Source organism: Budorcas taxicolor, chromosome 2 (genome assembly GCF_023091745.1).
Source record: "Budorcas taxicolor isolate Tak-1 chromosome 2, Takin1.1, whole genome shotgun sequence".
Taxonomy (NCBI): Eukaryota; Metazoa; Chordata; class Mammalia; order Artiodactyla; family Bovidae; genus Budorcas; species Budorcas taxicolor.
In genome coordinates this window covers 172,010,884-172,036,972 of record NC_068911.1, presented here as the reverse complement: position 1 = coordinate 172,036,972, position 26,089 = coordinate 172,010,884, and the positions used below count along the sequence as shown (strand labels likewise).

The 26,089-nt window shown below is 47.1% G+C and overlaps 1 protein-coding gene across 1 annotated transcript in view; it reads right to left on the bottom strand.

The window, feature by feature from the left end:
• Window positions 1-20,241, bottom strand: part of LOC128043355 (RH-like protein IC) — a 39,634-nt gene extending 19,393 nt beyond the window's left edge. The window contains exons 1-4 of the mRNA XM_052635693.1: window positions 20,094-20,241; window positions 8,774-8,960; window positions 3,790-3,940; window positions 319-466 (exon numbers count right to left, since the gene is read on the bottom strand). Coding sequence (XP_052491653.1) covers window positions 319-466; window positions 3,790-3,940; window positions 8,774-8,960; window positions 20,094-20,241 — 634 coding nt within the window. The remainder of the gene's footprint in view (window positions 1-318; window positions 467-3,789; window positions 3,941-8,773; window positions 8,961-20,093) is intronic.
• Window positions 20,242-26,089: the final 5,848 nt, after the last annotated feature.

Here is a 26,089-nt window from a genome sequence, read left to right as displayed (position 1 = left end):
GAACCCTCACCCCCTTGCTTTGTAAGGCGGATTCTTAACCACTGGATCACCAAGGCAGTTCCCAGATAACCTCATTTAAACTGAGATGTAACAAGTCTCTCCTCTCCTCTGGGTATCAGTGAAGAGAGTTTCCCTAGAGGGGAATGCTTCCTTCAAAGATGTGAATTCATCAAATACTGCTTGAGGAAATGGGTTATTACAAAGGGGCTTCAGACACCCTGGGGAAAGTTGGAAAAGCAGAGAGATTTTTCTGCAGAGCTGTTTTGGATCCTCCTGCTCACCCCAGATCTGAGCCCACCCACATCATCTTGTCCTTACCCAGCATGGTGAACAAACTGGGGCTCGTTGCTGTCTGATCTTTGTCCTCCGATGCGTTGGGCAGAGGCTTCTGGAGGCAGCAGACTACAGTCAGCCCAAAATAGGCCGCAAACACGGGGATATACATCATGCTTACATGGTTGTCCATCTGCAACAAAACCCAGTGGAAGCAGTGAGCGTCAGCAGCCTCTGCTCCCCGGGAAATCCCTGTGTTCCATTTAGGAAGTTCTGCCTTCATGCAAGAGGCATGACTTGAAGTCAGGAGACTGACTCCACCCAGCAGTCCCCCTTTCAGAGGAGCCCCATGAGTTGCTGTGTATTTATTTATTTCTGGTAGTTTTCTGGTTGGCTTTATTTATTTAATTGGCTGTACCTTTCAGCTTGTGGGATCTTAGTTCCCTGACCAGGGACTGAACCCAGGCTACAGTAGTGAAAGCGCTGAGTCATAACCACTGGACCACCAGGGAACTCCCCTCTGGTTGGCTTTGATTGCTTTGGGCCAAAGTCCACTTACCTGGGGGAAAAGCCACATGGACACGTACCCCACTGCTTCTTGCATTTTGGCAGAATTTCAACTCTTTGCATGGAGTATGAGTAACATAAACTTTGCAACATGAAGCTGCCAGAGATTTTATAATACCAAGCTAAACTCTTCAGAAAATTCAAGCTATGTGCTAATTTTGCTTTACAAATATTAGGTAGATAGAATAGGAAAAAGGAGTCCAGAATAAAGTGAAGTCGCTCAGTCGTGTCTGACTCTTTGCGACCCCATAGACTGTAGCCTACCAGGCTCCTCTGTCCATGGGATTTTTCCAGGCAATAGTACTGGAGTGGATTGCCATTTCCTTCTCCAGGGGATCTTCCCAACCCAGGGCTTGAACCCGGGTCTCCTGCATTGAGGCAGATGCTTTACCAGTGGTGGCTAAAAGACAAAGAAGGGAAAAAGCCGGTGAAAATAGAACAAAGGAGTGAGGACCTCAGGGTAAACAAACAGCCCTCCTGGCTAGCCCAGTTTACATAGGGCAGGCTCAGAGGGAGGAGAAAAAAAACATACAAAAGGAGGAGGGAAAGGGTTTCTCTTCTTCTCCTGCCTTTTGGATCGACCTGCCCTCAAGGATGTATTTTCCTTTGCTTTCTAAATAAAACTACACTGTAACATGGAGCTGTAACACTGGTCCGTCCGTCACTTCAAATTTTTGCTGTGGCAAGACTGAACCAAGGAAATTACACACTCCCCTGACACAAACATCAAATTTAGTAATCCTTCATAACTCAGTGGGCTACTGTTAAGTCCTGTCCACTGTGCCTTCAAAAAAAATACCCAGATGTGGCAGAATTTTTACCGCCGTGCCCCAGTGACCCCCACCTTGGTTTAAACTGACTTCAATACTTGCCCAAATTATTGTGATAACCTTCTAACTGGTCTCCCTATTTCCACCCTTGTCCCCCAACTGACTCTTCTGATGTAGCAGCCAGAGCGATCCTGTTAAAATCTAAGCCAGCTCATGGCACATTTCTGCTCTGAATCCCCCAATGATACCCGTCTCCCTCAGTGTCAAAGTCGGCGTTCTTACTATGACCAACAGGATTCTGTGTGACCCGCTCTCCCACAACCCCTCTGACTTCCCCTCCTGCTCATTCCCTTGCTCTTCCTCAAAGCCACAGCCATGCTGTCACGTCAGTACCACTTTGGACCACCTATTCTACGGCCTGGAGTGCAGAGTAGAGGGAGTGCTCTACTCTGGGTACAGGCAATAAGGGGATGCGTTGTCTGTTGAGAATTTAAAACAATAATAAAAGCAACTAAAAGTCCATCTCCTTTTTATTACAGCTGAAAGTGAAAGTGTTAGTCGCTGAGTCGAGTCCGGCTCTTTGTGACACCATGGACAGTAGCCCACCAGGCTCCTCTGTCCGTGGAATTCTCCAGGCAAGAATACTGAAGTGGGTTGCCATTCGCTTCTCCAGGGGAACTTCCTGACCCAGGGATGGAACATGGGTCTCCTGCACTGCAGGCTTATTATCATTATATACCAACAATTCTAAACAATGTATCAGTGGATTTCTCTGGAGGTTCAGTGGTTAAGACTCCATGCTTTCACTGTAGGGAACACAGGGTAGAACACAGGAAAGTTCCACATGGCATGATGCAGCCAAAAAAGAATAGCAATAAAATAAAAAAATAAAAGGAATAGTGTCAGTGATAAGATCCTCCTCTTGAAAGATGCAGACCACTCCCGCAGCTCTGCCCTTGATCTGCCCCAGTCCTCAGATACCAACGTGACTTGCACACCTGCTGCCATCTGCTCTTTACTCAAAAATTATTTGCCCGATGAAGCCTTCCCTGGCCACTCTCTCTAACACCTTATCCCCTCTCCCAACTATTCATAATTTCTTCCTTCATTGTATTTTTTCCTCCACTGTACTTATCACTAGCTATCATGCTATAGAGCCCTGCTGTAGAGCAGTCGGCAAAGAATCTGCCTGCATGCAATACAGGAGACGTAAGAGATGTGGGTTCAATCCTTGGGTTGGGGAGTTCCCCTGACCCAGGAAACTTGTAACCCACTCCATTATTCTTGCCTGGAGAATTCCATGGACAGAGGAGCCTGGCAGGCTATAGTCCATGGGGTCAAAAGAATTGGACATGACAGCGACTAATGCTTTCACTTTCAACATGCTATCTCTTTTGCCTATTTTATTGATTAATGGCAGTCTTTCCCTCTGCCAATAAACAAGGAAGTTCCATGACAGTTACATTTTCCCTCTGCCTAGAAGAGTGCTTGGTACAGAACAGGCTCAGAACAAATATTTGTGAAATGAATGAATGAAAATGTAAGGAACACTTAGTCACATATAAAAATGTAAGTCTGTGGAATTCTCTTGTAAGAATGGAAGAGATCTTGCATTTTAAATCTCTTTGAGGTCTCCCAGGAATCTAAAAACCACATTTGGCAATTGTCAAATTGGTATCCTCATTTCTTGAGTTGTGTCAGAGCTGAAACAGCTCTGGTTTCTGGTTCTGGTTTCCCCCGAGTCCTTCCACAAAAGAAGCCCAGGCTGAAATGAAGTTTTTAAGAAGACGTGAACTCTCAAAATCAATGCTAAACCCTTCCCTGGACCAGCTAAACTGACACATTGCAGAGGAGAGAGGAGATGGCTTTTGCTTAATGCAACTTTCTAAAAGCACTATGAGAACCATAACAAAGCAGGAGAAGGCTTATAATGCGCTGCCTGTGGTGAGGAACTGACCTCTTTCCTTGACAGCCAAGTTTTTATTGTGGGAACCCCCTTCCACAGCATTTGCTCAGTGTGTTTAAATGTTGAGCAGACACCACACTTTTGCAACCCCATTTGGCCTGTCTCTATTTTTTTTTTTCGTCACAGAAGCTTTATCAAATGGAGATGGAGCCCTCCCCCTCCAACTCCTCATCTCTTATCCCAGAGACCCCGCCTCACATCACCAGGACTCACGTTGAGGTATTTCATGCCGACCAGCCTCGTGGCACTAAAGGCTGTCACCTCTATCAGCGTCATGATCACCAGCTGCAGCAGGTTGACCTTCCCCAGGACGACACCTGCGGAGATCAGCACAGATGTAGCGCTCATGGTGGCTCTCTGAATCCTGGGGAGAGTGGGCAAGACAGGGATGACAGAGAAGGAACAATGCCTCTCATTCATTCATTCATTTATTCAGCAAACACTTGTTGAGGACCTACTCTCTGCCTGACACTTTAAGAAACTGGAGACAGAACAGGAGAGCAAACACACAACATTTCTACTTTCATGGGGATGGATGCTGCCCAGTCTGGGGTCTCTTTCATTCTCTTCTCCCATCAGGGTGGCAGCCACACGCTGAGAGATTGATCTGGACACACTCTTCCAAGCTAAGGATGCGCTGAGGTTCTCATAGGAACATCTGACTGCTAGGATTCTGCTCTGGGCTTCTCTTCTGCCGTCATCACACACAGATGCTCAACAGAGGGCGCTCTTCACCTGCCATCCCTCCCGTGATGCAGGCACCGCTTTGGACAGGGAAGCTTGGCTGTGCTGCGTCCATGGGGCCGAGAGAGTTGGACACGACTGAGCGACTGAACTGAACTGAACTGAATCCTCATCTCTCCCTCTCCTTGTAGTGGAAAAAAGACGGTTTAGAAGAAGGACAAGTCTGGCTTCCAGTTCCAGCTTTTCCACTTGAGTAGCTATTTAATCTCACTGAGCCTGTTTCTTCATCTGTAAAATAAGAATGATGGTAGTACTTATCTCATGAAAGCGGGGTGAGGGATTAGAAGGAATGGTCATGCCCGTGTGTGGAGCACACCAGGACTGGCACAAAGAACTAACTCAGTGCTATTACTGACTCTTTCCTTCCCTTGACAAGTTAGCAAGGTTAGTGTGGGGATTTGGAAAGAGAAAACAGCTTCTGTTTTCAAGGCACTTACGACTGGCCTGTGGAGACAAAGCAGATGTCACGACCCTGTCAGTTAAGACGATCTGTGATATCACACAGCTTCCCAAGTGGCTCAGTGGGTAAAGAGTGTGCCTGCAATGCAGGAGCTGCAGGAGGCTCTCAGGTTCGATATCTGGGTTGAGAAGATCCCTAGGAGAAGGGCATGGCAACCCACTCCAGTATTCTTGCCTGGAGAATCCCATGGACAGAGGAGCTTGGCAGGCTACAGTCCATGGGGTTGCAAAGAGTCATGGCATGTGATACCACAAGGCAAGAGGGGTTCATTGGAGAAAGAGAGCACTGGGAACTGGACTCATCAGGGAGGGCTTCCTGGGGGAGGTGGTACCAAACTGGACAATCCATGGTGGTTAAGCCATCCTACCCTCCTCTGGGCACCTTGCTGAGACCACCTTTCCGCCTAAGAGTTGATGATGATGCTATCACCACTGCTGCCATCATCACCATCATCATCTGCTGAGCATTATGGGTAATAGTCTTGCAAGTACATCATCTCACTTAAATTTAAATCCTCCAGGTAATCCTCTGCAAAGCGATGGTGCTAGGTACCATCCAGTACATCTGTTTTGCAGGTCAGGACATTGAGACTAGATGAGGTGACTTTTTTGGTAATGACCACACAGCTAGTTAATGACAAACACAAGGTTCAAGCCCACCCAGCTGGCCTGGGCTCTAAAGTTTGGACACAGCCTTCCCACTGTTTGCTGCCAAAGTAGTGTCCTGCTGAAGGCTCAAAGATTTTGGAAGAAAGGCAAAGCCAGAGGAGGGCAAAGGGTATGGGGAAAAAGTCTCAGAGGGACCAGGAATTATTGGAAATAATGGGTCACTCAGTGTTTCACTGTGGCTGACCGTGTTATCTTTGGGGTGAACACTCATTTCATTCAGTTCAGTTCAGTCACTCGATCGTGTCCAACTCTTTGCAACCCCAGGGACTACAGCACGCCAGGCTTCCCTGTCCATCACCAACTCCCAGAGCTTGCTCATTTCATTGGCAAAGGGCTAATTCAAGAGATTCTGTGCCAGTGGCAAGATTTCAGACCCCAGGGATGGGGGCGGTGTTGAGACAGTGAAGTGCAGTGCTTAGGACAATCTCTTTCCAGGCTGCCAAGGCTGGAATCCTGACTCAGCCACTTCCTGGCTGTGTGGCCCTGGGCAAATGCCTTAACCACACTATGTTTCCATTTCCTCATCTGTAAACATAGAGGCAAGGCCTTTGGAGCTGTTGGGAGGGCAAAGTGAGTCAGACACAGTTGGGGGTAGTTATTGCTATGATAGGCCCTCAATGTACAGCATTAAAAATATCGCATATTTTAGGGTTCTTTTTTATTTTCATCTTTGTTCCAATAACCAATTACGAAGTCCTTACTATGTGAGGAAAACAAAGGAGGAGAAGACTGAATAAGACAGGCCCCTGCCCTGAAGGGACTGGTCATTGATGACTCAAGGCAGAACCGATTTAGAGCCAAGTCAGTCTACACCGGTGGGTGAGGCCTCAGGACAGGGAGAGGGAGAGGGCCCGGCTGGGAGGCAGGCCTGGGCACCGCCCACCACCTCAGTCAGAGCAGGAAAGGTCAGAAAGGAGCCCATTGTTCAACATTGTGCAGCCGGTCCTGTTGAGGGTCACTGCCAGGAGGACCCAAGCGGTCAGGGTGGGGCAAGGGCGTTCACTCAGGCGATAAACGGCCTCTTCTTGTCTTTCCAGATTGAATCAACAGCAAACAGATTCCTGCAGGCAGGATGTCAGAAGAAGGGGGAATCCTGGAGATGCCTGGAGACTCAGGTGCAGGAGGCCAAAGGCTTGTGTGACTTAAGCCACGGCTGCAGAATCCCCAGACCAGGACCACCCTGTCAGGGTTCCCCCAGAATGCCCTTTGTCACTTCCCAGGTGCTTACTGGGGTGGGGGTGGGGGGTGGGGTTATAGAATCCCCCTGGGGATCAGCTCTAAAATGGTTTAAAAGAAAAAATGCGGAGGGGACTTCCCTGGCAGTCCAGGGGTTAAGACTCCACACTTCCAATGAAGGCAGTGAGGGCTCCATCCTTGGCTGAGGAACTAGGATCCTGCAGGCTTCACATCATGGCCAAAAAATGGGGGGAAAATTTTTTCTTTTTTTTTTTTTAGTAAAGAAGCCCGAATTAAAAAAAGAAAAAAGGTGGCGAGTTATTTTCAGGGCCAGTGGGGAGCTGGCTAGACTGTTTCTTATCGTGACCACTGCGCAGTGTGTGGGAAAGGCTACAGAATGAAAACTGAAGCCACTTCTACCGCTTAGCTGTGTGACCCTAGGCAAGTGTCTTGTGAGCTCTGAGCCTCTCGTTCCTTGACGGTACACCACGTCAGACCCCTCCATGAGAGAGTTAAACGAATAATGTTTGTGGAGTGCCCAGCACAGAGCCTGGCTTGTAGAGAGGCGTTTAACAGGAGTGCCCAGAGTTTTAACAGGGTATCCCAGTGGAGGGTAGAATGGCCTTGAAAGGTGATGGGGGGGTCCTCAGATACTTAAGATAGGATTTACCATCATATGGGCAAGAAAAAGTTTCAGAACTGGATAAAACCAAAAAACAATTAAAAACATATTTTTTTTTACCTTGTTCCTCCTATTGACTGTGAATGACTTATTTCTGCAGATATGTACAACTTAATGGATGTATATATGTGCACATATGGGCTTTCCAGGTGGCTCAGTAGTAAAGAATCCACCTGCCAATGCAGGAGACACACAAGATGTGGGTTCAGTTCCTGGGTCAGGGAAGATCCCCTGGAGGAGGAAATGGCAAACCGCTCCAGTGTTCGTGCCTGGAAAACCCCATGGACAGAGGAGCCTGGCTGGCTATAGTCTGTGGGGTCACAGAGTCACAACTGAGCCTGTAGCACCGTGTGTATGCACATATATACTCTTGTGTAACCACCACCCAGAATACATAGAGAATGTTTTTGTTATTTAGTCGCTAAATCGTGTCTGACTCCTCTGTGACCCCATAGACTATAGCCAGTCAGGCTCCTCTGTCCATGGGATTTTCCAGGCACGAATACTGGAGTGGGTTGTCATTTCCTTCTCCAGGGGATCTTTCTGACCCAGGGATTGAAACTGCCTCTCCTGCACTGGCAGGCGGATTCTTTAACACTGAGCCGCCAGGGAAGCCCAAGAGGACGTTCACTGCATCCCATAAGCTTCTTTAGAGCCTTTTCCTAATCAATAAACACCTTTGCTGCTGCTAAGTCGCTTCAGTCGTGTCTGACTCTGTGTGACCCCATAGACAGCAGTCCACCAGGCTCCCACATCCCTGGGATTCTCCAGGCAAGAACGCTGGAGTGGGTTGCCATTTCCTTCTCCAATGCATGAAAGTGAAAAGTCAAAGTGACGTTGCTCAGTCGTGTCTGACTCTTAGCGACCCCATGGACTGCAGCCCACCAGGCTCTTCCACCCATGGGATTCTCCAGGCAAGAGTACTGGAGTGGGATGCCGTTGCCTTCACCAAATAAACACCTCAGGTAACCATTATTCTGACATCTAGCAACACGGGTTAATTTTGCTAGTTCTTCTAAAGACATCTAAATAGATCAAAGTTAATTTAAAGAAACGAAAGGCATGGCTATTTCTTGTCTACCAGCATTTGAAGACTGAAGGTACTTCCTTCTTTTCAAGAGACTACCTTTCTGAGTGTGAGATTTCTTTCTTTTTGTCTAATCTCTATTATTTTTTTCTTTGAACTAAAATTCACTGTAAAAGTTTTCAAAATCAATAAAAAAAAGAAAGGACACAAGGAGGGCTGTAGATCTGGGTCTCTTGTGATGCCACAGAGGAGGGTTGTCATATTAAACAGAGGATGCCAGTTAAACATGAATTTTAGACAATGTATAACTTGTTAGTTAAAGTCCTGAATATTGCATCGTGTTGGCGCTAGAAAGAGACATCCCAGCACTTCTAGAATCTGCTCTCTTGGACCCCAGACCCCCCAAAAACCCAGAAGTGATCCAGCAGCCATCTAGTTACCTGGGCATATCGATGACCATCTTCCTAAGGGAGAGTTCCATCAGGAGGCCATCCAGCAGGACTGCCAGCTGCACCCCAAGGGCCAGCAGAAAGAGATTGAAGGCTATGCTGCTCCAGCAATGTCTCCGCAAAGAAGTATTGAGGAAGCCGAAGCCAAGGGTTGCCATGATGAACACATCCTGGAAGTCTGCTCAGGGGAAAGAAGGAGGAAGAGAAGCAGACAAGGTGGAGGGTTGTGTTAGAGTTTTATGGAACGGCAGCTGGAAGGGGCATTACGGATCATTGAAGAGAGCTTGGTCAAGTTACTTCCCCTCTTTAAGCCTCAGTTTTCTTATCTGAATAATGGGGATAATACATACAGGGTTGAGGGAAGGAATGACTGAGCTAACACAGAGCCTGGCCCACAGTGAGTGTTCAACAAAGGTAGCAATTACTGTTATTATTAAACACAATAATATGAACACGCGTAGGGAGTCAGGACCCATCCTTGGCACATAGCTGACATTCTGTAAAGGTACTGACGTCTTGCTTTCTGAGATTCAGGTTTAACCTCCTGATCATGCGTAAGCGAAAATAAGGCCACATAATTTGGTGACTTAGCTCAGGTCATTCAGAAAAGAAGGGGCAGTAGCAGGTCTAGAGGTTCACAAGCGAGAACCAAATTATCTCTGCAGAAAACAGCTCTCTCCTTTGGCTCCTGCTGAGGGGGACCTGGGGCCATCGGAAAGCACCAGGGCCACCTGGGTGACCCTCCCTTTCCCCAGCCTCAGACTTTGTGAGGTGGCTGCCACGGCAGATGAGTGAGAGGGACTCAGCTGATGTTCCGGAGGGGACCGGGAAGAGGAAAGGGCGGATGCTTTGAATCGGCTCCAACTTTGCAAAATGGGTAACGGTTTGGGCTCTGGAACTAGATAAGCTTAGGGTTCTATCAGGGCTCTGGCACTGTCCAGCTGTGTGGTTTAATCTAGCTATTTAACGTCTCTGAGCTTTAATAACCGCCTACACTTATTAAATGTTTGCCAAATGCCAACGCAGTTTAAACCACTTCATGTAAACTATCTCGTTTAGTTCTCACAAGCGTCCTTCACCGTGGGGGCTGTTATTATCACTATTTTGCAGATGAGAAAACTGAGGCATAGAGGAGTTATCATTTGCTTCAGCCAATAGGGCTGGGATTTCAGCCTAGAGGGTCTGCTCTAGAGCCTGTGCCTTGAGTTACCACACTCTCTGCCCTCTTGATATTCTCTTCTATTAAGTGGGAAAAATAATTGTATCTCCCTCATCAGGTTGCCGGAATCAAATGGTATAATACATGTAATTGCTCCAGAATAGTAAAGACCGTTTTATCAACAAACACCAACTAGGTTCACACGTGTGCAAATGGCTGGAGTGAAGTCTTAAAGGAATTCCGCCCCCAGCTCCCTGCCCCCAAGGAGATTATCTCTGGGTTTAGGAGAGCTCTATTTTTAAAAAAAATTTTAGTGTTAAAATTTTCTACAACTGTTATGAAGAGAGTAGGTAATTTTTTCTTAAAGAAAAAAAGCCTGTGCTTTGAGGTCAGACAATTTTGTCTGACCTCAACTCTATCATTCTCTATTAGGTTAAATCATGTTAAATTGCCAATATCTGACCATTTGACATATAAGAATGGCAATTTGTATGTTTCAGCTTCTTAGCTGCATGGACTTTGGGTTGCTTACTCCCCTTATCAGCTAAATAAGAGCAATTATCCCCTCTCAGAGGGTACTGGGAAATCCAAAGGAAGTAATGTTTTGTTCAAGAGCTTGGCACTGTCCCTGGCACATAGAGAAAGCGCAGTAAATAGTGGCTATTCACCACCAGCACCATCATCACTTTCCCAGGGGTAAGAAGTCACCTGGTCTCCAGCCTTGGGTCTGATAGCAACAAGGAAATTCTTCTTTCCAGAGCTTTCCAAATCCTCTTCAACTTACATTGAAATTTACTTTCATTGAAAAACACAGGTAGCTAGGGTCTTGCACACAGGACTTGGGTGAATATCCCAGGTCAACCAGATTACAGGGGACCCAGGCATCTCCATGGGATCTGGGGACTTGTGGAGTGGGCGAGAAGTGGACCATCAAGAGGATTCAACTTCTTGCACCTTCTTCTCTGACATGAGGAAGGGGGAGGGGAGGCAACGTTTCCGTCTCCCGCTTGTCTCCCCTTAGGAATGGCGGTGAAATGGGTACATTTTTTATAGGGGCTTCTCTTGGGACTGCTCGATTTCCTCCAGGAGCTGAGCAGAAACTACCTAATGAAAATCATAGCGTGTATTGGGGAGTGGTGAGGCCTATGGCCAATTGGAGATATCATACGCCACTTTAGATGTGCAAATTCTTTTTTAAAAATTAATTAATTTATTTTAATTGGAGGCTAATTACTTTACAATACTGTGGTGGTTTTTGCCATACCTTGACATGAATCAGCCATGGGTGTACATGTGTCCCCCATCCTGAACCCCCTCCCACCTCCCTCCCCATCCCGTCCCATCCTTCTGGGGTGTCCCAGTGTACCAGCTTTGAGTGCCCTGTTTCTAGATATGCAAATTCAATCTTCCCTTAAAAACTGCTGTTAAAAAAAAACAAAAAAAAACGTTCCTTCATTTTGCAGCAATGCTATATGTAAAGGGTCCAGACTTAGTGAAGATTCCGTGAGTAGGGGAGTCCTTCCATTTTCCTCTCATTCTACAGAAGGGATCCAGAGACAGCCTGTGACTTCCTCAAGAGCACACAGCATGTCTGCGGCAGAACCAAGCTCTGGACTCCTGGGGCAGTGCCCTCCCCTCAGTGCTCGGCTATCTCTTGGTCTTGTTTGCCCACACCTCACTAAGGGACCTAAGGCAAGTCCCTTGCCTTCTTGGAGCCTCAGTTTCCCTATCTATAGCTCATGGGATTTGGCCTTCATACTCTCTCAGGACCTCACCACTCTGGTGTATTCAGAGGAGGGGGCAGCGTGTGGGAAGGGCAGGGAACCAGGATTAGGTCAGAGGTGGGGTTCTGAAGAGGGTTTCCCTGGTGGTTCAGATGGTAAAGTGCCTGTGTGCAATGCAGGAGACCTAGGTTCGATCCCTGGGTTGGGAAGATCCCCTGGAGAAGGAAATGGCTCCCCTCTCCAGTACTCTTGCCTGGAAAATCCCATGGATGGAGGAGCCTGGTGGGCTACAGTCCATGGGGCTCTGAAGATAAAAAGTCAGAGGCTCTTGGCTGGGGGCTTTATTAGGCACAATTGCCATGCCTGCTGCAGGTACAGAGCTCAGAACCCTCCTCCTACGACCCCACACTATCCCTGGGGGGGCCGGTGGGCTTGGGCTTGTGCTCCAGCCAGGGAGATAAAGTTAGGGTGGCAGTTTCTTGGAGCTGTTGACAAAGCTCATTCACCCCAACCTGGTCAGTAAATCACGTTTGAGGTCAGGGTCCCTCTACTCTCACCCTCTGTATCCTCCCACTTCCTCTCCCAGCCTCTCAGGGCTCTGGTCCAGCCCCACTCCTCCCATGTCTCACAACTGGATCCCAACTTCAACACTGGGTCCCAGCTCAGGGCATCATCCCCACTGGTATCAGCATCCACCTCTCAGAGCATGTGCTGTGCCCTGCATTAGCTGCTGGTCTGATAAGATAATGGACCTAAGGTGTCCAGGGCTGATAAGGAGAGGATTGCTCCAGGGGCCCCATACCTGGGCCTCAGAGAAGAGTTTTACACATAATCTAAGGTGGGCCTTCTGGAGAAGTTTATGCAAGTCCCTCAACTTGGAGCCAGCCTAACCTGGGAGTCCTGTAGGGCAATAATCAACATCATTGTAACAGTGGGCACATATACGGTGCCCTCCACAAACTAGACACTCTTCCAAGTGCCTGCCAGCCTTAGACAACGACAAGCCCATGCAGGAGGTACCTTTGATTATCCCCATTTACAGCTGGGGAAAGGGAGGCACAGAGAGCTGCTGAAATTAGCTCAGGCCACACAGCTAGCAAATGGTAGTGGCAGACCTGAATCCTGGCTCTGGGTTTAATCGCTATACCATCCTGCCTCCCCCTCCATCCTTCACTCTCCTTAGTGTCAAATTTGAGTGTGGGCCTCTGAGTCTGGCTGTCAGAGTTCAGAGCCTGGTTCAACCTCCGCGTACCTGCTTCCTAGTCTGTAAAGTGGTCTGAAATAATGGCACCTGCTCAGAGGTTTGCTGTTAGGAGTGAGTTCCTTGGCTCCTGTGAATCGCTTAGCCTAGCACTGGTGCATGGTAAATGTTAGGGACTATAAATTATCTCAGGCCTGCCCCTTGTTAGCTGTGCCTTTGGACAAGACTGTTCCCACTCCTTCAGCCTGGCTGCCCCTGGGAATCTCCACCGTTCCCCACACACACTTCCACCTCCCTCTGACCTGCAGACACTTCATCAGCTCCGAAGCCAGGCCCAGCTTCTGTCCCTCGGACCCTGGGCTGGACCTCCACACTCTGCTCCCCACCACTGACTTCGCATGGTACCTCTGCAGCCCTGGTCTGGAACCATCTGTGGAGCCTCATGCTGCCTTCCCCACCTCCCCCCGACAATCTCCCACCCCACCCTTACCCCTACAGCAGTATGGGAAAAGGAAAAGAGGTTTCCCAATCAACAGGGCTGTGAAGGCTAAGATGTGGGCTTCCCAAGTGGCACAGTGGCAAAGAATCTGCCTGCCAATTCAGGAGACACAAGAGATGCTGGTTCCATCCCTGGGCCAGGAAGATCCCCTGGAGGAGGAAATGGCAACCCATTCCAGTAACCTGGCCTGAAAAATCCCGTGGACAGAAGAGCTTGGCAGGCTACTGTTCATGGGGTTGCAAAGAATCAGACACGACTGAAGCATGTACAGTGTACAATGAGTGCCAATGACGTCAGTATACATCATTAGCAAAGCCCTTCTTGTCTTTTAATAGCTCTCCTTCCTGCTTCTAAAGAGTATGAGGGTAATTGGGTGGTAGCCACAGTGCAGGGCCCAGGATAGTCCCGCAGTGTGTCAGCGTTCAAGCAGGCTCTGCGTGACAAATGGTCATAGTAATGGGCCCCAATGAATCATCCTTCCAGGATAGACCCCTCCCACCTGAGCTAAGCTTTGTGATTGGCTTTGGCTAATGGGGCATCACCAAACACAATACAAGCAGAGGGTTGAAAAGCACCTGTGCATTGGGGCTTGCCCCCTCTTACTGCTGTAATTCCTCTGCTGCCATTTGAAAATCTGAGCTAGGTTGCTGGAATCACATGCGCTAAGCGTCCAGCCGGCATCAACTGACAAACGTTCGAATGAGGCTATCAGAGACTGTTCAGCCCTAGTCAAAGCTCCAGGCTGGAGATGTATGGTATGTGCATGGATGCTTAGTTGCTCAGTCGTGTCTTATTCTATGTGACCCCATGGGCCTGCCAGGCTCCTCTGTCCGTGGAATTCTCCAGGCAAGAATACTGGAGTGGGTTGCCATTCCCTTCTCTAGGGGGTCTTCCCAACCCAGGGATCGAACACCAGTCTCCCGCATTGAAGGTGGAGTCTTTCACTGGCTGAGCTACCAGGGAAGCCCCGGAGATGCATAGTGACCCTAGGTGAAATTGACAGAACTGCGTGACCACAGTACAGCTGAAATTGCTGCACCACAGAATCATGATCCGGAGCAAATTAGATGACTGCTATTTTGAGCCACTAAGGTTGGGGGTGGTTTGTTACGTAGCAATAGATAACGGATACAATTGCTTTCCCCTGGCATCTCACTGGCACCTCAATCCCAAGCCCAGAATGAACATATCATTGTTCATTTATCCCACAATCTGCCCTTCCACTTGTGCCTCTCATCTCAGAAATGGGCACCTCCATCTGCCAATCACACATCTGAAGCCATCCTTGACTCCTCTCTTGTTTTCTCCAAGAACAGCCAATTTCATCTCCTAAATAACTCTTGAATCTGACTCTTTGCTTCTCCTTTACCACCCCTGCCCATTTGACCTCATCACCGGTCAACCAGGCCAGTGGTCACCAGAGTAGGGTTCACACCCCTCAGAAGATTCTCCAGACAATCCGTAGGGGCTGCCAGAAGAAGAGATATTAGCACTGCTATTTCTACTCATTTTTTCTAAAACATTTAAGAAATTAAAGTTTATTCATAAGAAAAAGCTAATACTTTTTTTTTTTTTTTTGGCAATGCTTTATTGTGGCACATGGGATCTTAGTTTCCTGACCAGGTATGCAACCCAAGCCCCCTGCATTGGAAACACGGAGGCTTAACCACTGGGCTGCAAGGGAAGTTCAAAGCTAATACTCTGTATCAGTTTTCGTAGGTGTTCATTCTTTCAAGCGTTTCAACAACTTAGTAAGTACTATCGTCATGTGCCAGAGGCAGAGAGAGAGATTGAGTGATTTGCCCAAGGTCTCACAGCTAAGAAGAGGAAGTGAAGCAGAGATGTGAATCAGTCTAGCTCCAGCAGTCCTCAAACTCCTGCGTATTTGAGTCACTTAGGGCTTGGCAAAACACAGATTGCTGGGCCCCGCCCTTGAGTTTTGGATCAGTAGGTATGGATGGGGGCCCAGGTATTTCTTAGGGGATGCTGAGGTGGCTGGTCTGGGGACCACATCTGAGGACCACGGATCTAGGCTCTTCTCCCCCTCAAGGCACTTGGTCAGTTTTGCAACTCTGCAAGCATTTAATGTTCGGATGAATCCAGGAGCCTCCTCTGACTTGCTTAGGATATCAGCTCAGTCCCCTAGCTTTGGAAGGTGTCCTGAGGGAATATTAGGCCCCTGAATAGGGGGTGACATGTATTTCTCCAGATTCATCTTGTTGCAACTAATGACAGGGTTTTGTTTTGCTTAATTGACAGCTTTATGATGGAAAACTTCAAGCATACACAGAAACAGAGTGAGTAGCGTGGTGCACATCGTGTCCCCAGTCCCAGCTTTGATGACTGTCACACGGGGTCAATCCTGTTTTTAATTATCCTTCTCCCCTTGTTTTCTTTCTTTCTCCTTTTGTTGTTAGTTTCAGGTGTGCAGCAAAGTGATTCAGTTGCACATATACGCATATCCATTCTTTTTTCAGATTCTTTCCCCATAGAGGTTAACACAGACTACTGCGTAGAGTTCCCTGTGCTAAACCGGTAGGTCTTGTGGATTATCTGTCTTATACGTAGTTGTGTTTACGTTAATCCCATTCAATCTCGTTTTTATTATCCTTCTCCACCTGTTTCCTTCCATAGCCTTTCTTTTTTTCTTCCCCTCCTTCTCTTTCTCCTTCTCCATCTCCTTCCCCCTCCCCCCTCCGCCTTCCCCCTCCTCCTTCCCTACCTCTTTCTCCTTTTTCTTCTTCTTTTGGGCATGAAACAGATCCCAGACATTGTTCTAGTCCAGTATGCTCCTCTAACAAATAGGGCTCACTATATGTTAAATTGGTAAACCTACTTCTAAATAGGTTTAAAACCACCCACTATGCTATTATCACACCTAACAAAACTCACAATAATGCCTGTGTGTTACCTAACACTCACGTTTTATTCAGATTTCCAGGTTGTCTCAAAATTGTCGTTTTTTTAGAATCGGCTGGTTTAAATGCCTTGTTTTAGTTTACGTGGACTGGATTAGATTAAGCAGATTGACAGATTGCTACCTAGTTTTAACTCAACTAACCTTCACAAAATGGACTAACAGCTCAGACAACTGCCAAAAACCACAGATTGAAGGCAAAAGAATATAATGTCAGGCAAGCGCGGAAACAAAGGGGAGAAGGATACTTCTTGGGCACGCTCTCCGTCAGTCACATTCAGAGTTAAAGAAAAAACCCCATCTAATCACATCTGACAAGAAGTCAAGCAAGATAATTTGAAAATATCTAGAAGACCCTGAGGATTGAATTGCCATCCACTATCATTCACGGTAGCAATGGACCTTGCCTGGAGTGACTGACACCATCACCATCAGTCATTTGAAAATATTTTCTATTTCCTTTTGATTTCTTTCCAACTTTCTAATTTACGTACACCTATGATAATGTGCAAAATGTATCACTGCAGCAGGATTTAGGTAGGACATAGAAATACGGGGCATGCTTGAAAAATGTGAAGCCCCCCAGTCCACACAACACTACAGACTCCACACTGGCTTCTGTCTCAAGTCAGGCCCCTTCCCCACCCCCATGCCAGCCCTGGAACGGCTTTCTCCATAACCAAACCCAAACTGACCACACTGCTGCTTCCTAATAGAGCAAGAGAATGAAGGGCAGCCTGCTTACTCAAGGGAATGGGTCCATCCACTGCTTCCCTCCTTGTGCTTGGACAGCACAGTGTACGGTTAAACCCCAGCCTGGTCCAGTCTGATGAACACAATGGTTCCTGCTGTGCTCGAGACCCTCCCTTTTCAAATGGCTACTCTACCTGAGCCTCTGAGGTCCGGCTGGGCAGTCACTTCCCTCCAGAGGCCTTTCCTGACATCCCCATCTTCCTGCCTGGGTTGTGGGCCCTCCTCTGTGCTGCCATAGAGCGTGAGCATCTGAGGACACTTATGTCTATGTTAGCAGCACAGCCTAGGGGTAAAGAAAACTGGATCCAAACTACAAAGTTGAGATATTGGCTCCTATGCCTACTGATTATATGACAAGAAATTCAACCTCACTGTAAAATGGGGCTGTGAAGCATCATGGTTAAGTGCGAGGAAATTCAAACTAGGCTGCTTAAGTTGATTTTTTTCCCCTTCATTTAGTTTTACTTAATCTATTTTATTTTTTAATTTTTATTCTATACTGGAGCATAGTTGATTAACAATGTTGTGTTCGTTTCAGATGTACAGCAAAGCAATTCAATTATACATATACGTGGGTCCATTCCTTTTAAAACTCTTTTCCCATTTAGGTTACTGTAGAAAACTGAGCAGAATTCCCTGTGTAGGTCTTTGTTGGTTTTCTATTTTAAATATAAGGCTGTGCTGTGCTGTGCTTAGTTGCTCAGTCATGGCTGACTCTGCGACCCCATCGACTGTAAGCCCGCCAGGCTCCTCTGTCCATGGGAATTCTCCAGGCAAGAATACTGGGGTGGGTTGCCATGCCCTCTTCCAGGGGATCTTCCCAACCCAGGGATCGAACCCAGGTCTCCCACCCTGTAGTCAGATTCTTTCCCGTCTGAGCACCAGAGAAGCCCAAATATAAGGCTACTGCTGCTACTGCTGCTAAGTCTCTTCAGTCGTGTCAACTCTGTGCGACCCCATAGACTGCTCTGCCGTCCCTGGGATTCTCCAGGTGAGAACATTGGAGTGGGTTGCCATTTCCTTCTCCAATGCATGAAAGTGAAAAATGAAAGTGAAGTTGCTCAGTCGTGTCCGACTCTTTGCGACCCCATGGACTCCAGCCTACCAGGCTCCTCTGTCCATGGGATTCTCCAGGCAAGAGTACTGGAGTGGGGTGCCTTTGTCTTCTCCGAAATATAAGGCTACTTAACTTTAAACCAAGGACTTCCCTGATGGCTCAGTGGTAAAGAATCTGCTTGCCAATGCAGGAGATTCAAGTTCGATCCCTGGGTCTGGAAGATATCTTGGAGAAGGAAATGGCAACCTAGTCAGCATTCTTGCCTGGGAAATCTCATGGACAGAGGAGCCTGGCAGGCTAAAGTCCAAGGGGTTGCAAAAAAGTGAGACATGACTTAGCAACTAAACAACAACAGCAAAATTTCAAACTGCTCTGCTACTGCTAGCTGAACAGTCTTGGGCAAATCGCTCCATGTCCAAGTGCCTAGTTTCCTCCTAAGAAAAGTGGAGACCATAATAGTACCTGTCTCTAAAGAATCTGCCTGCCAATGCAGGAGACATGGTTCGATTCCTGATCTGAGAAGATCCCACATGCCTTGGAACCCCTGCGCCACAACTACCGAGCCTGTGCTCTACAGCCTGGGAACCGCAACTGCTGAAGCCAGAGCACCCTGGAGCCCGCGCTCCACCAGAGAAGCCACTGCAGTGAGAAACCCAAGCACCGAAACTAGAGAGTAGCCCCCACTTGCCGCACTTTGAGAAAAGTCTTCGCAGCGGCAAAGACCCAGCACAGCCAAAAGTAAAGAAATAAAATTATTATTTTTTAAAAATGGTACCTATCTCATAGGATGACAGTGAGGATTCAGTGTAAAGCATTTAAAATAGTGTCTGGTGTGTGCATGCATGCTTAGTCGCTCAGTCCTGCCTGACTCTTTGCGACCCCATGGATTGTAACCCACCAGGTTCCTCTGTCCATGGGATTGTCCAGGCAAGAATACTGGAGTGCCTGATAAGTAATCAATAAATATCAGCTCTGATTAGCACGTGTCTGGATCCCACATGGTCTGTAATAGATTGAGGAAATGAATGAATGAATGGACTGAATTACATTGTACCCAAATGAAAAGAATTACAGTAAGTTGAAATGAGTGAAAATTGTGCCCAGGCCTTGCTCGTTCAGCACTGAGCACCCTCTCTGGGCTAGCTCATGAAGCAGTGGAGGGACTTCCCTCCCCCAAGTCATCGCCTGGTCCTTCTTTCTACAGCTGAGGGCCCAGGGGTGCCTTCCCTTCGCTTCTAGTCTACTAGCTAACATCACGTAGAAACAAGCAAACACTCAGCCAGGCTCATGCTTCTGCTTGGTCTCAGGGACCTCACTCAAGGAGGTCCGTCCATTATCATAAACAACATCTTGACCCTTTGAGGTACTTGAAAACTCCTCTCAAGTTTTTTAAAAAAGCAGAAGCCACATCACTGTGGATGTCTATCTTGTTGAGAGTCATTCTCATCACAGTCTATGAGTATTTTTAGCTGCATATATATAAAATAACAACCATCCTACATTCCCTTCAGCCAGAGCTTATGCCTCAGGATTTGCAGGCAGAAAGCAGACTTCCCAGCCCCTAAGTAAGAAGGAAGCTTCCAAAAGGAAAGTGGTACAGAAACGAGAAAAAGAGACCAAAAAAAAAAAAAAAGGGAAACAAAATCCCTCAAACCCAACAACACCGTGAAATTCCTTGCTGTTAAGGAAAGAGAAAAGGGGGCAGTGGAGGCAGAGAACTGCAAAGACCCTTTGGCAAAGGGAAGTCTAGGAACAGAGAAAATGAGGCCCCTCTGTCTGCCCTGACAAATCAAGGAAGGCTTCATGGAAGAGGTGATGGCCACACTGGTCCTAAAGAAGAGACGGCATGTTTGGCTGCGTCTTTGTGCAACAGATCGAAGAGGATGAGGGAACCCCTTTCCTCGGAGACTTTGTGGAAAGGAGGCCCTATGCCCCTGGAGGACCTCCTCTTCCCTGCACCTGCTGTTTGCCTCTGTGACCACCTCCCCTCTGGACACTCACCTCGGTAGTTCCTCAAGAGCTTCTTCTGTTCACTTACAGAAGCTGAATAGGAGGTGAAAAAGAAGAAGATGACAATGAAAATCACCTCCAGCATTAAGGCCCACAGGGGCAGCCAGACCCGCACAGACTCTTGGTACTTAGAGCCCATCCTGTGTCCGTCTCTGTGCGGCGTTTCCACCAGCACCGGGCATTACCCTTGGCCCCACACCCACTAAGGGGAGGGACGGGGGAGACACCCGGGGAAGGGCTTATCTCAGGCTGCAAGGCTGGTCCTGCAGATCTATCTGTGGAGTTAACACGGGAGCAGAGGAACAGTGACAGGGAGGAGGAAAATGCATTTATTCCAACAGTAATTGATTCATTCAATCATTTATTGATTCAACAAGTAGCTGCTACATTCCTACCACAGGGCAGGCACTGTGTCCAGCTGAAAAGAGGGCATTCATTCACTTGACCCTCAAACACAAGAATCCTCCTTCACCCCTTTTTTCACTTACCTTTACCGCATCTTGCAAGAAAGGCAGAGACTAGATCAACACCCTTATATCACAAATGGGGAAACGGATGCTTAGATGGAGCTTTGGATTGGCAAAATTTCTCTTTCAAACCTTACCACAGGTCAGAGAGGGCACCAAGTGGGCTCTTAAAAATGATAAAGCGAATGAATGAATGGATGAAAGCAAAGAACAATATTAAGTCCTGGGGAGGACCTAGGACCCACAGAGAACTAACTCCTCAGAGCCACACCGTTGAAATTAGTTTTATCTGAATCTGTATTTAAATACAGAATCTGACCTGTTTCTCAATCTTTCAAGGGCAGGTGTGACAGATGAAAGGAGGAGGTGACCCAGCTCTAGGAATGCCCGCTCTAGCCCGAGGCTGAAGTTGGCCCCAACTCTGGTCACCTGCTCCCAGAGCAGCCCAGGACTTGCCTAGGGCATGAGCACTGCGGCGCATTTGACGGTGGTCACCAGCCTCAGTACCCCCACCCCACAATGGAGGACTGTCCCCTGGAAGGATAGGATTCAAGGTTCCTGGGATCTAGTTCTGCCCCTGCAGCTAACTGTTCCTATGGCCACATCCATTTGCTCAGTAGAAGACCTGAGATATAGAGAAAGGGAGAGAAGGAGGAATCAACATTTTTTACCTTCTACACTGGCCCCAGTCACTGGCCACTGTGTGTAGACTGAATTTATGAGGGCCCAGAGACTAAAACCTGGCTAGGAGTAGCAGGGTGCAGAAGGCAGTGGCACCCCGCTCCAGCACTCTTGCCTGGAAAATCCCATGGACGGAGGAGCCTGGTAGGCTGCAGTCCATGGGGTCGCTAAGAGTCGGACACAACTGAGTGACTTCACTTTCACTTTTCACTTTCATGCATTGGAGAAGGAAATGGCAACCCACTCCAGCGTTCTTGCCTGGAGAATCCCAGGGACGGCGGAGCCTGGTGGGCTGCCATCTATGGGGTCGCACAGAATCGGACACGACTGAAGCAACTTAGCAGCAGCAGCAGGAGTAGCAGGGAGGCAGACTGCAGCCCAACATGAGTGGATATTTTATTGACCATTCATGGGGTAGTGAGCAACCTGTCACTAGGGGAATGCAAGCAGAAGCTGATGGTTAGTTGTCAGAGATGTCTTGTGAATGATTCAGATGTGGATTATGGGAGATGTTAATCACCTGGTAGAATCTTGTCTTTTTTGTTTTTAGATGAAACTAAACCCAGAAGGTCACACCCGAGGTCATACAGTCATTGACATTAGTCATTTCTGGCTCAGCGCAGCTTTATTTACAAAAAAGAAAAAATTGAGAATAACCTAAACGTACAATCGTAGGGGACTGGTTAAGTAAACTATAGGACACATAATCTGCCACCAATATAATCATTCTGAACATGCAGAAAAATCCAGAAGAAAATGCTTTTAAAGTTTATCAAAAACGGCACATGGGATATATTATTTGGTGAAGGAAGTTACAGAACAGTGTGCATGTTCCCCACTTTGGTGAAATAATAATAACACTGTATGTTAACACATGCATTGGGAAAAAAAAATTGGCTACAAACCACTTCTGGTTACTTTTGGATTAGGTATCTTGGGGAGCTAAAATTTACTAAGTACTTTAGTACACTAGGCACCGTTCTAGACACTTTACATGTATGAACTCAGTTAATGAGCCTGTGAGATGGGACTGTCAGCCTTTCTGCAACAAGCTGAGGCACAGCAATATCAGGTGACTTGCCCAAGGTTATGGGGTTAGTAAGTACTAGAGCTGGGATTTCAGCTTGGGCAGTCTATCTTGGGCACCTGGGTGTTTAACTACCTAACTTTAGCCCAGATAACTCCTAAGTCGTCTTCTACTTCTGAAAGGCTAGCAAGAAAGGATTCCAAGGCTTCTGCTACCTCACCAGTAAATATGGCAGTAAGTACCGGTTTCTAGAGCTCAGCCCTCATGGTCAGCCTCGGTTTTGATTTCTGGCCTTTTTCTGGCCATCAGTACTTCTTTTTTTTTTTTTTTAATTTTAAATTTTGTTTTGGGGTATAGCTGATTAATGAGGTTGTGGTAGTTTCAGGTGAACAGCAAGGAACTCAGCCATATATATACATGTATCCATTCTCCCCAAAATGTCCCCCCTATCTGGGCTGCCACATAACATTGGGCAGAGTTCCATGTGCTACACAGTAGGGCCTTGTCGCTCATCTATATTTTAAATATAGCAGGGTGTACATGTCCATCCCAGACCCCCTAACTATCCCTCTCCCTGATCCTCCTCCCTTACCCTAGCAACCATAAGATTGTTTCTAAGTCTGTGAGCCTCTTTCTGCTTTGTAAGTCCATTTGTATAATTTCTTTCTAGATTCCACATATAAGGGATGTCATGCGATATTTCTCCTTCTTTGTCTGACTTACTTCACTCAGGATGACAATCTCTAGGCCCATCCATGTTGCAAATGTCATCATTTCATTTTTAATGGCTGAGTAATATTCCACTGTGTATATGTACCATATCTTCTTTATCCATTCCTCTGGGGATGGACATTTAGGTTGCTTCCGTGTCTTTGGTCATGGAAGTTTCCTTAACAGGACATTCCCCTATGAGGGGGACAAGTGAATGTGACCCTTGTTGGCCTGGGTCCTGTACCAGCAGTTTGTGAACCAGGCTGCTGTACCTACCTACCCAGGGGCACCAAATGTCAGGCAGATGAGCACTAGAGATTTCCAGTCGCTGCCAGCCCCTGGGCTTGGAGCCCCTGACGGTTGTGTTTACATGCTGGCAAACTCAGTGATGACGGCAGCTGGTTCCCACAGGGGCATCCTAAAGCCGTGCGTGTCCTGATCCTGCCCAGTGAGGGACAGACCACTTGACAACAGGGCCAAGCTCCTGAATGAACAGAAAGGCTTTCTTTAATAAAAGGGAGCTGACCCCACAGGTGGCCTCTCCCAGAAGATTGGTCAAAAGGGGAGTTTTCTCTCTACCTCTCAGACTGTTGCAAAAGACCCCTGTTTTCTGATGACAGTTCCAGATAGTCTGACTTCAAATCTTCAAGGCAGGGTCCCTGGGAAAGCATATAGGATCTAGAGCAGAAATGTCATAAATCAAATGTTAATTGTCAACTCTAGGTGGGAGGTGAACGGCTTTTCACTGTACCTTTCTTTCAACTTTTTAGGTTTATGTTTGAAATTTTTCATACCAAAATGTTGGGGGAAAATGTTCTGTGTGTACCTTCTGTCCCCCCAGGCATCTACATGCTCCTGCCCTCATCGACTCAGACCCAAACGACACGAGCCCAGGGACTTTTGACTGTTGTATCCTCAGCACCTGGTGCTTAGTCCACAGCAGGTGCTCAAGAAATACCTGTCGACTGAATAACAGCTGCCGATTCTGGAATGCCAAGCACTGGACCCAGCACTTTACAGACATTATTTCATTTACTTTTCCCCTCAAACCTGTGAGTACAGGCATCACCACTCCCATTTGACAGATGAGAAAACTGCTGCTCAGAGAAGTGATGCAAGCACCCAAAGTCACATAGCTAGTAAACAGCAGAGTCGGAATCCAACCCACATCCATCCAATGCCACGGCTTGTGCTCTTAACTGCTTTGCAATTCTGTCTTCCATTAACTAAACCACTTGCAGTCTCAATTTCCTTATGAGTCAAATAAGATGAGCTGCTTTGCTTTCCTCACAGAGTTATTATAAATGTGAGACTACATAAGCATGCTTGGCAACCTGTGTTTTGGAAATGAAGATGGGCAAGTGGTGCCATGACTGTGGCCTCCTGGTCTGAGTGACCAGACTTCCTATGGGTATGATGAATCAAATCAGAGAGACTACGCTTGGTCCTTGGAAGAAAAACTATGACCAACCTCGCATATTAAAAAGCAGAGACATTACTTTGCTAACAAAGGTCCATCTAGTCAAAGCTATGGTATTTCCAGGAGTCTTGTATGAATGTGAGAGTTGGATTATAAAGAAAGCTGAACACTGAAGAAATGATATTTTTGAACTGTGGTGTTGGAGAAGACTCTTGAGAGTCCCTTGGACGGCAAGGAGATCCAACCAGTCCATCCTAAAGGAGATCAGTCCTGGGTGTTCATTGGACGGACTGATGCTAAAGCTGAAACTCCAATACTTTGGCCACCTGATGCGAAGAGCTGACTCATCAGAAAAGACCCTGATGCTGGGAAAGATTGATGGCAGGAGGAGAAGGGGATGACAGAGGATGAGATGGTTGGATGGCATCACTGACTCAATGGACATGAGTTTGAGTAGGCTCTGGGAGCTAGTGATGGACAGGGAGGCCTGGTGTGCTGCAGTTCATGGGGTCGCAAAGAGTTGGACACGACTGAGCGGCTGAGCTGAACTGTAGCTCCCACGTGTGATCGTCCATTTTCTGTAGAAACTCTATGAGAACATTTACCATGTCCTCCGCATCTGAGTTAAATATTGGAAACCTCAGTCACGGGCAGGGACCAAGGAGGTAAGTAGGTGCCCCTCATCTTCTCTCTGGAATCCTGTCCACACCAAAGGTGTGATTCTGACCTGGGCATGCTTAGTCAGAGTGTGGCTAAGTCAATTATTTATCTATTTAACAAACATGAGCGTTGGAGTCAGACGACCTGGGTTCAAATCCTAGCTCTGCAAATTATTAGCTGCATGACCTTGGGTAAGATGGTCAATATCTCTGAGTCTGTTTCCTTATCTCTAAAGTGGAGAAAATCAGTATCCATCTCATAGGCTGGTTGTAAAGATTAAATGAGGTAGTAAACATAAAGTGTCACATATGTAGAGAACTTACCATAAATGTTAGAAATCATTATTATTGCATAAGCTTGACATGTTTACCTTAGAAAACCTCAAAAATGCAGAGGTGTGTAAAACTTACACAGAGCACCCATGATTTCATCATCTCTCCAAACCAGCTCTACTCTTTTTGTACATAATCTTTCAGATTTTTTTCTATTCATATGAATTTATGCCTTGTTTTTTCCCCTACAAAAAATGAGATTATACAGCGCGTGTTTAGTAACTTGCTTTTTTTCATGAACAGTATATCACAAGTAGTTTCCAAACCAGGAAAAATCTTTCTACAACACTATTATGGCAGATAAAGGTCCAGGCTCAGACATTAGACTACCTGGATTTGAATCCTGCTCTATCACTTACTGTGTGACCTTAGGCAAATGACTTAGCTTCTCTGTGCCACAGTTTTCTCATCTGTAATATGGCACCACTAGTAATCTCTTGGGCTCCCCAGGTGGTGCTAGTGGTAAACAACTCGCCTGCCAATGCAGGAGACATGGGTTCAGTTCCCGGGCTGAGAAGATCCCCTGAAGGCAGGCATGGCAACCCACTCCAGTATTCTTGCTTGGAAAATCCCATGGAATGAGGAGCCTGGCAGGCTACAGTGCATAGCGTCGCAGAGAGTCAGACATGACTGAAGTGCCTTAGCAGGCATGCACAGTAATCTCTTCCTTATAGGGTTGCTGTGAGGGT